Source organism: Chaetura pelagica, unplaced genomic scaffold (assembly GCF_000747805.2).
Source record: "Chaetura pelagica isolate M959 unplaced genomic scaffold, ChaPel_1.0 scaffold914, whole genome shotgun sequence".
NCBI lineage: Eukaryota > Metazoa > Chordata > Aves > Apodiformes > Apodidae > Chaetura > Chaetura pelagica.
The window spans coordinates 278,604-295,729 of NW_009953061.1; the positions used below are offsets into that span (position 1 = coordinate 278,604).

The window sequence follows — 17,126 nt, forward strand, 5'->3', positions numbered from 1 at the left end:
AGGAATGAACAGGTCAGCCCTGTGGCACATCAAAGCAGCAAGGTACCTGCTGCAGGGACCTTGAGGGAGGACAAAGGCTTTCAGATCTCAATAGCCCCAGCCCAACCACTTCACACAGAAACTATATGCAGAGCACACACTGAATGCACAGCTCAAGAACTGCTACCCTGCAGATGCTGCATCAGAGTGAATTATTGAGAAACTCCTCCAACAGATGGCATGTCTTGGGCTGATAACATCTAAAAAGCCCATGACTAGAGCAGCAGCTTGATGAGTGCATCATGTAGTTGCACATGGCAGCTCCAGTGCTGTTCGCAACCTGAGAAGTATTGTACATCTCCTCTCACCCCTAGATTATGGAAAATGGTTACACAAAAGCCCCCTCTGCCTTGCCCTGCAGGCCCACAGCAAGGTGGCAGGGCATATTTTGAGTGACACAGACACTGGCATTTATTTTGCAAAAAAATACCTGTTCTGCTTATGTCAGAGCTGGAGAGGAATATGAAACGGGTGCCAGAGCAAATCAGCACTCCTAACCCAGACCATGTCACTGTGCTGAGTGACAGTGCCACAGTGCTCCCAACACCATCACACTCCCTGTACACATATGGGACAGCATGTGCTAGTGACAGCACTGGTACAGTACTTCTCACTGCTGCTCACTATGGGGATGTGCCTCTCCTGTATACATAGATGTGGTAAGACATTTTATACTTGCTCACAAAAAGAGCTTTGAAGTTCGCTGTCAAGACAACCAAAGAGCCTTCTTTGCACTTAATGGGCCTCACCCCACAGGTACTTCCCAGCCACAGTGAATGTTTTAAATGGAAAACATTTTATACAGGCCTAGGAGTGCAACAACACTCTCAAAAAACTTCTGGGTTTGCTGCAGGATGACAGTTTTAGTTTTGGAGGTGAGGGTTTAGAAGCTCCTGTGATAGGTAAATACCACAGTTGCCATGAAGAAAAGTTCTGTAACTTTTCAGAACAGCTCTGTAAGGTGGAGTGGAAGACAAATCAGGAGCACTGCAGACCCCACACAGGAGGGCAGGATTTCACATTGACTGTAAGGGATGCAGAAGAATCCTGTGCCCTCCAAAAGAGCAGATCCAATGGCAACACGAGGGTGAATGAAGTCAGGAAAAAGGAACTTCCCTGGGACTGTCTGTTCTGCCTATAAAGAGAAATTTGCTCACCAGGATGCGAAGCAGCTCCTCCAGGTAGCAGCAGATGACGTTCTCATCCTCGTAGAGCGCCCAGCTGCGCTGCTGAGCATCGTCCTTGTGCCTGGCCAGGTCTGCAAAGATCACTTCCAGCCTCTGCTCATCATGGCAAATCTGTCCCGAGGGCAGCCCCGCACTCAGATTCTGCACGACAGCAAAACTGCTGGTTAGTGGGGTCCTGACAGCTGGCTGTTGTTTGAGTGCTTGTTTCCTCTAATCTTGGTCTCAGGACTGGCAGTTGACCTCATTCAGTCAAGAGCTGGCAGCCATAGGCAGCAAGTTGAAGACATGTTATTTCAGCTCTCATACTTTTGGGCCCTTTACCCACCTCATTTCCTTGCATGGCTAATGCAGAGAATGAATCAAAATAGGTGTCAGAACTGGTGCAGTCAGAAAGTTGTTAAATCAAAGCTGCCACTGTCCTTCTGGAGCATTAGCTGTCACAGTATCACAGAGCTGTTAGGGTTGGAAGGGACCTCTAGAGATCATCTAGTCCAACTCTCCAACTGAAGTAGGATAACCTAGAGCACTTTACACAGGGCTGCATCCAGGTGGGTTTTGAGTATCTCCAGAGATGAAGACTCCACAACCTGTTGTCTAGCAGCACACAGTGACAAGTCACCATCATTCAGTGTGAAAAGGCCTTTATTGCTACCAGCCAGGACATCCTGCTACTGTGCTGTGTATTCTGGAAACCTGAAGAAGACTTAGTCCTGCACGGCTCCTTCCAACAGGCTGGCTGTGCAGCCAGGGGCAGCAAACTTTTACAGCAGACCTTCACAAGCAGAGCAAAAGGGTTTTGTACAGAGACCAGCCCACATTCTGTGTCAGTGGTGACACACACACAGTTGCACACCCACACCACCAGTACCGGAGACTGCCAAGGGCAGGAGCAGCACCCTTCCTGCACACCTTCCACCCTCCAGTCCTTTCTGGGAAAACCACTCCAGGTTTAATAGTAACTTCTCACCTGCTTTATTACAGACAGAATTGCTAGTAATTTGCTTTGGGGTATTTGGGGTGTCAACTAATTAGTACTTCAAGTCAGTGCTTCAATTATATAATAAAAATTATCCTTGTTGCCACCACCCACTACCTAATTTTTGTCAGGCAGGTAACAAAGGAAGGAGCATACTGGTTTAACATCAGCCTCTGTAAATTCTCTAAAATTTTGGGAAGCTGTGGGTGGCTGGAGAACACCAGGCAACCAGCTGAGCGAGGACAGCAGCTTTCAGGAGCTGAGCACAAACACCAAGAGAATATCCCACTGAACAGTATTTTATCATGAGCAAATATGTTAAGAGACTCACTTGGTCTTGCATCTCCTCCTCTCTTTGGAAGGACCTACAACACTGCAGTGTCACCTGCCTGTCCTTGTCTGTCCCAACTGCCCAGGAGAGGGTTCTCCATTTATTTACCTTACACATCTTCCTCACCTGAGCAGAGCAGGGCTGGTCTTACCACAGTCCACTGCTGGGACATCTTTCTGGATGAGCATTTTAATGAGTACTCATTTTAATGATCACTCTATTCAGCCTCTTATCACTAATCTGCTTCCTCCAATCCTTCATCTGCAGCCCTTACAACTCCATGGAGCCTCAAGCTTCTAATGGACTTGGATGAGATCAATCCATTAACAAGCTCTTCAATCCAATCACTGTAGCTATACCACACACTGTCTCAATGCACTCTCAGCACCATTCTCAGCCCTCCCACCACTGGGGTCAGGTCTCTGATTATTAAATATCTTGGCAGCTACTCCAACCTGCAACCTCATCATCTCGTCATTTCCAGGAATCTGCTGGAGAGCTCATAAACAGGAGGAGCTTTTGGTATTTCTAACAAGGCCACTCTGCATTATCTGGCTGCTTCAAATAGTTCCCTCCTCCCAGCCCAGCAGAACAAACTTCTGCAGGGACCTTGTTCCTCCAGAGCAGCCCAAAACCATTTTCAGAACCTCATCACACCCACACTGTTCAGAGGTGGTCATGTCTGCCATGAAAACCCAGATGCCATCCTGCTGAGCTCTTCCTCCCATTTTTTTCCTCATCCCCTCCCCTGTCTCCCTCCTTCCCTCCTCCCTACCACATCAGCACCAGTGCCATAGATATACACACCTAACAGAAGTTTCCCTCCAGATGAGCCCAGATCTACCTTGGTTAATCACAGAATCACAGAATCTTTGGAGTTGGAAGGGACCTTAAAGATCATCGAGTTCCAACTCCCCTGCATGGGCAGGGGCACCTTCCACTAGAACAGGCTGCTCAGAGCCCCATCCAACCTGCCTTTGGACACCTGCAGGCATGGAGCTCCCACAGCATCTCTGAGCAGCCTGTTCCAGTGTCTCACCACCCTTATACTGAAGAATTTATGCCTGATCTCTAACCTAAATCTCTTCTTCTTTCAGCTTAGAACCATCACCCCTCGTACTCTCACTGCAAGCCCCTGTAAACAGACCCTCCCTAACTTTCCTGCAGGCCCCCTTCAGCTACTGGAAGGCCACTATGAGGTCCCCCCAGAACCTTTCTCTTTTTCAGACTGAACAACCCCAACTCCCTCAGCCTGTCCTCATAAGAGAGGTGCTCCATCCCTCAGATCATTTTTGTGGCTCTTCTCTGGACATATAAACATATAAACCGTTCTCTGGACATATAAACCATATAGCAGCTTTTTACACACATTTCAGGGATCTACTTTGGGAATTCCCACCTCCTCTGGGCAGCAAACCAATCCCACTACAACACCAGCTATGAAAACCAGGCAGCTAACACTGCCCGTGACACACACAGCCCGCCAGGCTCTCAGCAGCTGCTAAACCAGATGAAATGTGGGGCAGCAGAGATGCCCGACTTCAGCCCAGCCAAGCTCTCCATGGCAGGCCTTTCACAGGCAATCATTGGGCAGCAGCAGGTCTGCTCCCAGCTGGGTACCCCTGGGACACAGCCCTGCCACTGGGAAGGCCAGCTCTGCTGTGCACAGACGTGTGGGCTGTCACACAGAAAGAGAAGCACTTGGCTTTCAGTCAGGTCTCTGCAACCTCTGCTTTTCAGGTGTCCCAGCCTCCTGCAACCCACTGCACATTTTCTGCACAGATGTTCTCAGCTCTCTCTGGATGTGTGTGGCCTTTCTACAGCTGAAGTGAGATGGCACAGACCTTCATAAAGGCTCCTCTAGCTGTCAGCAAGCAAAGGACTTGCCTTAGCACTAACACAATCCTCCCACCCTCCAGATGCACTTTTGTTACAGTATGTCACTGAGGAGCCCTGCGTAGGGGTGCGAACAGCCCAGCCAGGGGAGTCAGCCTTGAAAACCCTCTCCCTGCTGACCTTCACATTGTAGCAGGCAAGCAAAGGGACAAAGCTCCTGCAGCTGAGCCCCAGAGCAGCACTGATGTCTTGTGAAAAGCATTTCTCCTTTAAGCAAAGACAAATCAAAGAACGAATGGGAACTGCATGCCAGGGGCAGCCCGTGTAGATTCTGGGGAAGCAGAGGGAGCTTGGCTATGTTAACCACGAGTTGGGGACAACATGCGGCCACCAGGCGCTGCTAGTGGGCAGCTGGGAGCAGGTCACAGCCCAGCACTGCAGGGGAAACCCTCTCCAGAAATAAGCCAGCTCCCACAACAACTTCCTAACTTGTTCCTCCAGCTCCGACACATTCAAGAACTGTTCAACCCCATCCAGCAGCCTGGGCTGATCTCTAAGACCAAACTGAATTACACGCCTCTGTGAGCAGTTTCTAAGCTTAAACTAAGGCAACCAGAGATGGGTCTGAATCACAAGTGCAATACAGCAATACTAATTCAATAAAAGCAGCTAAGTGATTTCTAAGCACTCCCTCTCAAGGTGTACATAGCTTGTGTATTAAGCAATTTTGTTTGTCTCACACTCAGTTTAATAAATCCTCAAATTGGCCTCTCAAGATGAGAGGACTATGGTACCACCCCCTCCTCCTGGATGGGAGATAATTCAGCAGAGCTGAAGGCAATCACAAACCACCAATACATAATAAACCGAGTGATTCTCCAGATGCTTGAAAATCAGGCAGCATATATATTATCTTCAGTTACATCCAAATTTCAAATGAGTTCCCACAAGCCAGCTCCAGTTTAGACAGTCACTGCAGCAATGCCTTTGAGAAGAGGTTTCATTTCCCGTTGTGCATCTTGCAGAGTCACCATGCCACTCCTCAGGAACTGGCTCAAGAGCAAGAAAAGGGGCCATTTCCAAGGCTGGGCCAAATCCTCAATGGGGAAGCCTCCTCAGCACATCTGCTCCTGCAGATCAGGCTTCCCCAAGTAGTATGGTACCTCTGAAGCATCTGTCCTATGGTGTGAGCACCTCAGCACCTTTGCCCCAACATAGCCATATGTTACCTTTCTAAAAGCAGGAGCATGATGCTGTCCCAGCAGAAAAGTTCTTTGTTCTCTTGGAAACAGGTGCCTGGGCAGACTCCAAGCTGGAGGAGCAGCAAGGTAAATAAGAGGAAGTGCCACTGCAATTCAACCTTCAGAAGGCACTGGGGATAGGAGCAAGGTAATGGATTCTGGAATTGATTTTGTAAACTAGGGACTTCAAATTAAGACAGTAATAGGAATAGAAAGGCTAAAACTAATTAAAGGATGTGATACAGAGGGTTGAAGCAGGTATAATACCTACTGTGAGCAGACCAAAGCTTTAAATACAAGCTGATCTCTTGCTCTGTTTTAGGGAGTGGAAGAAAAAACCTTGAAAAACATGCAAAAGAAGAGCTGACCACATATTTGTGTATTGGGGTATAAAGGGATTTCAGAAGTTACAAGTTAAACAAGTCCTTGACCTAGAACTGACAACTCAGCAACAATTCTACACAAAACCCCCTGAGATTGTGGAAATATTTGGTATCATGAACACCACAAAATCAACAATAATAATTTGTACAATTAAACTATGTTAGTGAAGCTACGGCTGTACAGCCACCCAGCTACACAACTGCCCCTGTAACTGTTAAGAGTCTTCTACAGCAGGTGAACCACTTCATCTGGGACCAGGCACCTACACATGGGCACAGCTACACCTTCTGCATGGGACAGTCCGGTGGAACCCACATCACAACCACAACATTTATACCTGAGCACTGTGCAAGCCCACCCAGGCTCTCCTAAAAGCTGTACAGCTCAAGATAGCTATGATGAAATGGGACAGGAATGTCTGTGTCTCCACACAGTACTGGTCAATTTTACGTCTGCTCTAGAGCTTTTTAAGTCAGCTGTGGAGCCCTCAGCACAGGAAAGACAGATCTGTTGGACAGGGTCCAGAGAAGGGCAGAAACCTGGCACTAAATGATTTCCATGGAATTGAACTTACTGTATACCGAGAACAGGTATTAAAGATAATACTCAAATCTTGTCCAAGGTCGAAATAACAGAAAACTCAACTTCTTAGCATGTGAGTCAGAGCCAGAACATTTGCCTGAAACAGCTAAATTTTTTTGCTGAATCTAGATCACACACTGACAATGATATTGTTACTGAAGTAGGAAGCAATTACCCTTTGGGTTATGGCCACAAACTGAGACTTGATGATTGCTCACAGGACCCTCTGTTCAGTGCAGACAGTTAACCAGATTATGGTTTTATCTAAAATCTGAATGCCATTAGTTTTCCATATTCAAATGGCTCTGAAGAGTTCATTATAATCTTGCCATTAGCAATGGAATTCCAATCTTAGATGTTGATATGACACATACTCCTCGGGGCTGTATTTGGCAAGTGGGAGCTGAAATTTATTATCCCTCCAACTAAAGCAGAGGGCTGCCCAGGTGTGCTTTGCCATTTCAAGGACTGCTGCAAGAAGCTGCCTTTTATTTCCTCCATTGCATGTCTGCAGCAGAAGAAAGAGGAATATACAATAGCTTTGGCATCAAGTTTATTTAGAGTAAGTCAAGATAATGTTCCTCCTCCAGTGGCTGAAAACTGCTCTTCTGTAGCTTCTTAAAAAACAAACACACACAAAAAAGCAGGGCTGAGGAATGTGCTCTGGAATAATAAGGAGGTATGGATCTGTGGAAAGCTAGTTTTCATTGCTTTGACAAAAGACAAGGCCAGAGATGCAGAAGTTTTGGGTGCTCCATCATCGAAAGAGACTAGAATCTGGACAGATTTATAGTAGGCATAAGCATGTGGGATCTACAAGGAGGACGTGCAGCACCACGGAAGAAAACAATCCCATACAATGCATTCTTTTATAAAAGGTTTCCATAAAGAAGCCCTTATTGTGAAGGCTCCATTTTCCTCAGCTTCTATTTGTCAATGTCGTAACAGAAAATACGTCTTTAAAAAGTCACTATTCATTTCTTTCTCCAGCTCCATGCTGCCACAATGGTTCTCTGTGAGCCTTCACAATCAGTGGTCAACCACTCAGGTCCCACTGTAGCCATTTCTACCATGATTTTGTCACTAGTGCTGTCCCTGGGACCTGGAGGGTTGCCACCTCCCACCCGATGTGCTCATGTGGTTCAATTCGCTGTCATCCATCTCATTACCCTCTCCCCAACCTGCAGTCCCATCTGAGGCACCCACACCTCAGCCTACCAGTGCTTCTCAGCACCGTGGGCCCTCTCTGCTGGTTTCACCTCTCGCCTCCAGCTCCAAACTCCAGGTTACACCATACATCTGCAACTCATCTGGGGTATAAACTCACCTGTTTTCCACTTCCCTGCTACCAGTACTCAGACCTGGTTTAAATCCATGGTTCCCTTGGCTATACATTTACTCCATCTAGCACCTCTTCCCTTTCCTTTTGGATCTCACTGCACTTCTCATAACACAGTCTGTCCGATGCTACAAGGTGGCCTGCAGCAGCCCCCATCCCCATGTGTTACCTTACTCTCCACCACGGAGATGAGAATCTGCTCCATGATGCTGCTGGTTGTGGGGACAGAGGTCTGGATGTGGCCGATGACCACGCCGATGGCCACGCGGGACAGCTCGTAGCTGAGGTGGGTGTTCCTGCGCACCAGCTCGATCAGTTCAGCACCTATTGTCTTGGGCACTGATGCCACCAGGCCACCGGGTTCTGCTGGCCCCGGCTCCACCACAGCCGCCTTCTTATCCTCCAGGCAGAGGGAGCTGAAGGCATCCAGGCTTGCAGGGGGTGCCGGGGCAGCTTTCTTCACCTGAGAAGTCTTCTCTCCATCCACAGTGTGGGACCTCTGGGTCCCCCCTTCAGCTGGTGGTGCCGGGGCTGCCCTCTTGGTCTGGGGAGACTTGCTGGCCCCATCCTTTGGGGAAGTCCCGTAGCGGGAGCCGGTGTCCAAGTTCCGGGTGATGGTGGTGTGGACACTGCGGCTGGGGACAGGGGGTGGGGTGTTGGCAGGGCTGGAGGTGGCAGTTGGGAGAGCCGTCTCTGACACCGAAGAAGCTGTGTACAAGGTATCCAGGGATGTTGTGCTTACAGAGGAGGCACTAGAAGCTGACCCAGGAATAACTTCAACAGTGTCTGAAAGGGAACAATTAAAAATGCCTTAGCAACAGCATCAAAGGAAAAAAGAAAAAACCCTAATTGCTACAGCACAGGCCATTAAAAGGCTCATTGTGCATGAGACCGGAGCAGTTTAACTCCTCTTCCTGCCTCACTTATCTCAAAGCAAAATTGTACCAGCTCTCTCTGGAGCATTCCCACACAACCACCTCTTTAGAAAGAGGAAAACTACTCTATTGAGATTAATACCCTTCAAAGGGCTCAGTGTTTTATGCAAGGGAAAGGAGGGAGGGACAGGGCTAAGTAGACAGAGAAGTCTTTTCCTCCTGGCTCACCAAGGGCCTTTCTCACATTCAGGATCTAAGACCCCACTTTTGAATGATGGTGCCTGAGAATTGCAAGACACTGAAGGCTTCCCACACCAGCCCACACCTCCCTCATGCACGAACCTCACAAACTGCACACCCTGGTTAGCACCCATGGTGAAGGAAACATTTGGCTGCCAACACCTCTAATCTCTCCCCTTCAGAACCCTCCAACACTTGATCATGAGCCCTACAGCCTGCTTCCACAAGCCTCCATGTTATCTGCTCTAGTGTGTTTCTCCCCCTGCCTCTAGTTTTGTCTTCCAAGGGAAAAAAATCTACTATATTCAGAGTTGTTCAGATTTTTTTCTCCCTTAAACTGTCTAATATATATTTTTGGTAAACCTTACCTGTTTGTTTCTAGGGGGCAGAAATGTATCCAAGTTCTTTCCTGATTATGAAAACATTTAATTGGGCCAACACTAGACTACCTGAATCTAGAGCTTCACAAGAGCACCTGATGTTGGTGCTGGAAGAGGAGTGCACCCCATGGGACACCAAGCTCTCAAGGAAGGCAGCTTCCCCCACACCAAATGAAGGACCAGTGGGACAGACAAGTGAAACACCTTTGCTGCACCTCTGAAGGCAACTCCATCCCTTCCCGTCCCATTGGTTCTGGGAGCTCTCCATTACTCCATCCACCCTTCCACCCCAAGGCAAGCATAAGCTAGGCAGAAAAACAGGACCCTTCCCTCCCACAGGGAAGGGTTCTCCTCATAGAGGAGCATTCACAAATCACAGCTCCCATCATGCTTCATTAAATCAAGATAGTGAGTTGAAGGAAACTGACCTTTGTGAATTCCCACTACCACAGTGGAAAACCACTCAATACCATTACGTACCATTAAGTACACTGGTGCCAGCCCCAAGGTTCAATTAACACAAGTCAACAGCTCTGCCTGTTCCTCACAAGGGATATGAGTGGGCTTGAGATGGGCTGTGTCACTAATAGCATGACCTTAGCCCTATAGGTCCTGCTCTGCTTTGAAGTGCTCACAACCAGCAGATCCCCTGCCTGTGGGCAGCACACACACAGCCATGCCCCTGATATTACTCTGCTTCTTACAGACACCAGACACCAATTTTATGGAAATCCCATCTGAACACTGTACAAAGAAAGTACCCAACAGACTGGGAGCCAAACACAGACTTGGATCTGTCCCAAAGGTGCTACCTCCTGGTCAACTGCTGTACTCAGCACTGCAAAGGGAAACTGCCTCTGCCTTGCTGCGAGATGGCCATGGTGTATGTGAGATTAAAACACCCACAAGGATCTTAAATCACCAAGATTGTGTGCTGGCCAGATTAGCCATGTGAGCAGGCAGAGAGTTTGCTTCCTGGAGAGCACCACATTACCCAGGGCCACTGGCACTGGAGGATGCTGTACCTGGCACCTAACCAAAGGCACCAGGCTGCCCAGGCCCTCTAAGATCAGAGAGGACTTGAAAGAACCCTCAGCCCATGATCACTAGCATTATAGCCTATAGCCATTTAGGATACAGATATTTATAGATATATATATACAAAAGGATATCGATCCTCTCAGAACTTAGGAGCTATATAAGGATGCTCTTGGAAGCACAAACCAGAAGCATCCAGGCACCATGACTGGTACATTGCCCAGTGTCCATTTTGTGCCTGTGATCTGGAAAGCAGTTTGTCCTTACTTTTCAGGGGAGCAGCAATCTGCGGGTTCCTGCGCTTCTCTGGAGGCGGAGGGGTGACGGGAGCAGCACGTCGGGGCTGTGGTGGGATCTGCAAGGGAAGATTTCACTGCAATCAGAGGAGGCTGACAATAAAGACATTCTCTGTTATGAAACCTCTCTCACGTGTGTGTGTAGGTTTGTCCTTGCATGTCTCTCATCATTTGGGGAAGTTTTCTCAGGAGGACAGATATTAACAGGCAGCTTCCTAGAAGAACAAAGCAGGACTCAAGCCTGCTTCAACCCCTCCCTGTGACAGGCAAAGCAGCCCTTGTTTAATTGCTGTGCTCAGCAGCACACATGTCGTGTAGACCTGTCAAGCATTTACTCCTCCTTTATTCCAAATGCAATCCCACACACGCACCGTGACTCCACATTACTCTCAATAGCTCCACAGAGGCTGCAAACAGAGTGCATATTTAGACACTCTTCTGGAGAGATCCATTACATCAGCTACAAATACCCTTGCAGAAAGACAAAGCCAAGGGCTGGAGACATGTAAATGCCTTTTCCGTACTCTCAGAGCTATTTCTACTCTTGCAGGAAGAAAACAGGGCTAGACCCTCTGTGCAATTCTACGCTACCAATGGCAAGATCCACTGGGAAAAGCTTTTGCCAGGGAGTTGCATTAACTCTCCACATCTGGGGTTTCTCCTGTAACACTCCTCTGCTAGGAATGCCAAGCCAGCAGTGTTCAAGCCCCAGACCCAGATTCATACAATCACCTTTTCCTGTCAAACACGGGGATCACTGACATCGCTTTCACCCAGAATTACTCTGGTGAAGTGTAACCTCCGGATTAACCTCTGATCAGCAGGATGCTGCTGAACAGCAGCCAAGCTAGGTGGGAGAAATTCCATCAATACTCTAATCCTCACATCCCAACTGCTCAAGGCCAGAAGACTCGATTCAGTGTCTCTTAGGACTTCTGCAATTCAGAGCCTGCTGCCTGAAACATGCCTCTGCTTTTATGGGAAACTGCAGCTGCTGCCTGCTGCAAAATCACCTAAGGCAGCAAGGGAAGGGAAAGGAGGTGATGGTCTGAATGCCTCAGGTAGCCCAGTTTGAACCCAGCTGGAATCTACCTACCACAGTGACATCCAGACCATCACACAGCGGCAGTTTCCCAGATTTCTGTATCCCTGGTAGAGAAGTTTTCCTGTGACTTATCAGTGCTGAATACCCCTGTAACACTGCGCAGAGCAATGCCAGGCCCTGCAGTGACAAACTGAGACAAGGCCCTGGAAGGTCTCCATCTTAGATACCTCAGAACAAGGAGAATGCAAAACATACATTTATTTTTTCTTCCTCTGGATCCAGGAAGGATAGAAACTTCCTCTGAAATGGTTACTCATGGAAATAAGACACTTTGAGGAGCCACCTCAGATGTTTCAAGACTCGATACTAAAAGCCAACAGTATGTTGCTCACAGCTGATGTCTGGAGCCCACCAGAGACACAAAGACACAGCAGTGTGCACTGTTTATAAAGACTTAAAAAGGGATATCTCAGTCCCTTTATCCCATCCAACATCTAATACATCCAACCTTTTGCTATGTCACATAAGAAGTCACCTATTTTACAAGTGTCTTTAGCTGGTGGATTAGTATGAGATACTGCTGCAGACTCCCAGCCTGAGCTCTCCTGCTCTTGTCAATCCATCCCACATTGTCCTCTGGGTAAAATGCTAATATGATCCTTGCATATGGCTTCAAAAATGATCAGTCCCTGTCCAAAAAGCAACTGCACAGCTGAGATACCAAAGAGATCAGGAGGGGTCTCTGCATTGCATGGCTGGTCCCAAATCGGGGAAGCTCAGCTGTGCTGGAAGCACAGCCCTCTCTGCAGAGCAGCATAGAGAAGAGCACGAGTTGGAGCTGCTTGGCACAGCACAGCCACCATTTCTGAAACAGTGGGATTTAGCAGACAGGCAGGCTGAGAGCTTAGAGCAGCAGCGTGACATTATTTGGAGACAGCTAGGGCTGGGTCACTGGAGTATTGCCATGGCTTCATTAGCCCTTCCAAATTTACCATGAAGTTTAACACAGCTATTACAGACTAGTGCTTAAATTAATGGATGTACAGCTAATGTTAGCTCAGAGCCCTGCCAGCCTCATTTAGACATGAAGCATCAGATAAATTTCCCCATGCTGAGCTGTGCTGGTGCCTGCCTGACCCGTGAGCTGCCACATGGTCAGGAGTTGTGAGGGGTAACCAATGGCCATCCCCTCCCTACACCCCATGTCCCAGCCACTGCATAAGGCTGAGTGGATCATGTACAACTCTGAAACCCCTAAGGGAAGGGAAAGAAAAGGTAGAAAACATCCTCTGTCCAGATACTGTGAGGAAGGTGACCATGCAAGAGTCCTTGCAACTCACACCTCTCTTGTCTGGAGGGGAAGAGGGACCTTTCCAAGGGTCCAGAAAGAGGCACCTACACATATGAGAGCCTCCCTTTCCTCAGGCCTCTACAAGGGGGCTGTGAACTTCTCCGAATCCACAGATTTTAGTGTTCTTCCTCTCTTTTTCTATTTTGTAAGAGCTGCTAATAGAGGCTCTGCCCCCTGTGCTGCTTGAGACAAGAGCTGACTCGATCACAAGTCTCATCCCCTTCCCAGGTGGGCAGGCAGAGACCACCACTCCTCACTTGGAAGCCGGTATATAACTGCCCCAGCTTCCCATCTCATGCTAACTACAGAGGAACTGAAGAGAGGCTCAGCACAGGTGTCATCACCAAGTACTTTAGGCAGTTCAGCCCTTTGAGCAAAGCCACTGACATTTTACTGAAGTTTTCAGATGCAAACATTGAATGCACCCAAAAATCCTGAGCAGAGAAAAGCACATCACAAGACCTTGGCACCTCTGGAGTTAAGGAGAAAGCTTAGATTTCAGTTGTCTCCTCTTAGGCAGCTGCACAACCAGTAGAAGAAAGCAATGCTGCTTCCTGTTTCGTATTTTCAAAGCACACAGGAAATCCCTCAACTGAGCTGTTAAAATCTCAAGAAGCCCTTTCAGCACAGGGCAAAGCTGGATCCCTTTGCATCCACAGTGCCACCCAGGCAGAAACTGCTCTTTGTCAGCCAAGGAATTTGTCTTACTCCTTTTTGGAAAGCAACCAAACAACAGACCACATAAAGAACCAGCATGCAGAATGGGCTGTAAGGTGCTCCACCCTCCTAGTCTGTAATGCATAAGCTTGAGAACGGAGCTGGTTTGGCTGCCCAGAAATGAAAACAAATACCAAGGAGAAAAATGGGGATTGCCATGTTCTGCATGAGCCAGAGCTACCTTTCATCTCTGCAGACTCACAGCTCTTCAAGTGTAAAACAAGCCTCATCTGCTAGGAATGACAGTGTATCAGCACCTTATAAATACTGCCTCCGAACACTTATTCCAGAGAGATGAAGAAAAACTACAGTGTACATGTTCAGCTGTGGGAGAAAAAAAAATCTCCACGCTCATCCTTGCTTGGCACTTTTAGCCCTAACATCCAGCTATACCTGCACAGTGTAATCAGTTCCATCATTCATTCCCAACAACTGCTCCATCTGTCCTGGGCTACTTTGAAGCTTCACTGCTGCCGCATAGTAACCTTGGAACTGTGTGCAGAGATAAAAAAAAATAAGCTCTAAATCATATTTCCTGCAATTTACCATTAATTCAACATGACAAGCAACATTCAGACAAAGCAGGATCTGGTTTTTTTGATGTTTAGAGTAAAAATAGGCAGCCACAGCAGACAAAATGCTTAAGGACCAAAGATCTTGAGCAGATGTAACAAAGGGGAAACAAAGCAGCGCTGAGTACTCAAGAGTTCTGCTGCTCACATCAAAACTGTTTATCAAAGTATTCTTTGGGGAGCTTGCAACTCTTTTAGAAAGTTGCCAAGAGACAGTCACGCAATACAGAACAGATCTCACATGTCACCATTGAGCCATGGACCCTCAAGCATGCCAAAAAGCATCACAAGTGTAAATAGCAGAGGAATTGTTCCAGACTTCTTAGAGACAGCATCAACTTACATTGCAGTAATCCTGTGTAAGCAGCACAAACACTTGGTTTGTGACTTTAGCTGTAAAAGTATTTTATTAAACAGGACAAGCAATGTCCTACCACCAAAGGAGGAACCTAGAAAGTGTCCAGCCATTGTTACCTGATAGGGACCTTCATCGTCCTCCTCAAACTCTGTGTTTGGAAGGCTGTGATGGCGCTCGTACCCCGTCCGGCACACCCCGTTGGGCTGCCGGGCCACGTCCAGGTGGTGGTCACTGGAGGACTGTGTCATAACCATCCCCTGTGGGGTGGGAGAGTGGCCTTTGCGGGACACGGTCTCCTTTCGGTGATGGATCAGTTTTCTGAAACAGAAAGACAACGCTAGGGACAGAACAGCTAAAGGAAGGGAGCGACCACGCTCCAACATTGGAAGGATACATAGAAATCATTCATTGCACTTGGGCTGTACACACCAGAATGGGTTACACTGCTCTGAACACCAACTCCAGTTTCATTAACAACTAAGGAAGCACTTCTGGGGGAGGAAGGAAGAGGCTTTGCAAGAGCCCATGATTTATTCATCACTTCACTGGAGAAAAATGCCACTTCCTCAGGGGGAGAATCACATATTGCACTGCAAGCTTCAGAAATTGCCTGCACTTTAGAGTCACTGTTAACTGAGATTAAACCAGCACGCCTCAGTGCAGTGTGAGGTGTCAGAAAAAAACAGAAATTCTCCTCACAAGCAATTATTTAAAAACATATTAAGGACCTTGTGCCATATGCCAACAACCCCTGCCATTCCTGGCTGATAGAGAAAATGCATCCAGAAAGGTTTTGGATTTCTCCTCTAACCCTACAGAGCAGTTGAGAGTTTTCTCTTCTTTACAGCACAGGGACTCAAAATCAATTATATCCAACCTGACCCCCAAGAAGAGAAAAGACACAAGCATCACATGCTGACGACCCTCCATCTGCCAGCTCTCCCAGACAGCCATTGTACTTACTGGAGGACATCTCTCTGCTCCAGGTTGTACTTTCCTCCATTCTTCATGGCTGCATTGTGCACAGCCTCAATGGCACGATCAATGGACTGGAGAACCACATCTTGCTCCAGCACCTGAGAAACACAACATGCCACACGTTACTGCAGCACTTCAGCTGTGGTTCTTTTGCACCAGAGCTTTGGCAGGAGACTGCAGAACAGGAAACCCAGAGCACAGGCACCACACGAGCCCAACTGCCAACAGACAGCTCTCAGAGCCAGAACCCCATCTCAACACCATCTCACCTTCTCTCCATCCTCCAAAGAAAACATATTCAAAGTTGTGCTTCAAACCAAGTCTGCCCTTTCAAGGTTTATGGTTGGAAAACAAAGCAACTGTTTCCAGCACCAAACTTCAGTGATCATGACAAGAACACCCAGGGCAGAGCTCCAGGGCCGAGCAGCACCTTTTAATATTCAACCTGCTGTAGAGACCTTTTGAGCTCCACTGCAAAGCCCAGCTTATCCCAAGCTCAATTACTTCTGCTCTCACTGCCCTGCTATGGAGCAAATACACAGCTGTGAATGTTCTAGACCTATTCAAAATCTGGTGGCCTTCAGAGTCCATTTGCTCTAGGTTTGCAGTTTTTGCTTGCTTTTTTCTTGATGTTTTTTATACTTGATTTGCAACTTGAAGGGGCTTCTCCAAATCTCCACCCGAACTGTAATAGCAACATTTACTCTTCCTGCCAGCCAGTTCAGCACTCGTTACTGTACCTGAAATAAACACCAGCCTTAAAACAAAAAATATCAAACATATATAATTTCCAGGTTTACACAGGAGGCAAAGAAAGCTGTGGAAAAGGGGCACTGGAAGGAAAAGCAGGTTCCCAGGCTTGGGATATTCTTCAAGGCTTTGCTTATCAGCAGTTGACATGCCCTCCGCAAAGACCTTTAAAGGACTAAGGTTGAAGGCAAAGCAGATGTTAGAGAGTCTTGACCCTGGATCTAGCAGACCCACAGGTCTTTTGCAAGATGCTGGTGGTGCCTGCACCATCCGTTCGCTCAGCCCGTGCACACCAGGAAGGAGAGCTCAGACCCCAGTGCTCACTGCAGCTGCTTGAACACTAAAACCCCTTCATCTCTGCTTGCTTTGCCCCCTCCTTGCATCAGAGCAACCATTTATCCAGCCAAGAAGAGGCTGGAATCTCATCAAGGCTGCACCTTAATTGGCCTTAGGGGGCTGCAGAGCAGCAGAAGGCAAGCCCTGCCCACCGAGGCCGCCAGCGCCTGCCTCCATAGCACTGGCATGCAGCTTCCTGATAACATGCTATGTATTATTTATAACCTGATTAATTGCTAAACCAAATGTGAATTAAGAGCAACTGCAGATTGTGT

General features: G+C 47.8%; 1 protein-coding gene across 1 annotated transcript in view; it reads right to left on the reverse strand.

Annotated features, from left to right (window-relative positions):
- The window catches only part of NCKIPSD (NCK interacting protein with SH3 domain), a 30,107-nt gene extending 13,068 nt beyond the window's left edge, over positions 1-17,039 (reverse strand). The window contains exons 1-6 of the mRNA XM_009996678.1: positions 17,004-17,039; positions 15,751-15,863; positions 14,904-15,105; positions 10,716-10,803; positions 8,085-8,701; positions 1,193-1,367 (exon numbers count right to left, since the gene is read on the reverse strand). Of these exons, the coding sequence (XP_009994980.1) occupies positions 1,193-1,367; positions 8,085-8,701; positions 10,716-10,803; positions 14,904-15,105; positions 15,751-15,863; positions 17,004-17,039 (1,231 nt within the window). The remainder of the gene's footprint in view (positions 1-1,192; positions 1,368-8,084; positions 8,702-10,715; positions 10,804-14,903; positions 15,106-15,750; positions 15,864-17,003) is intronic.
- Positions 17,040-17,126: the final 87 nt, after the last annotated feature.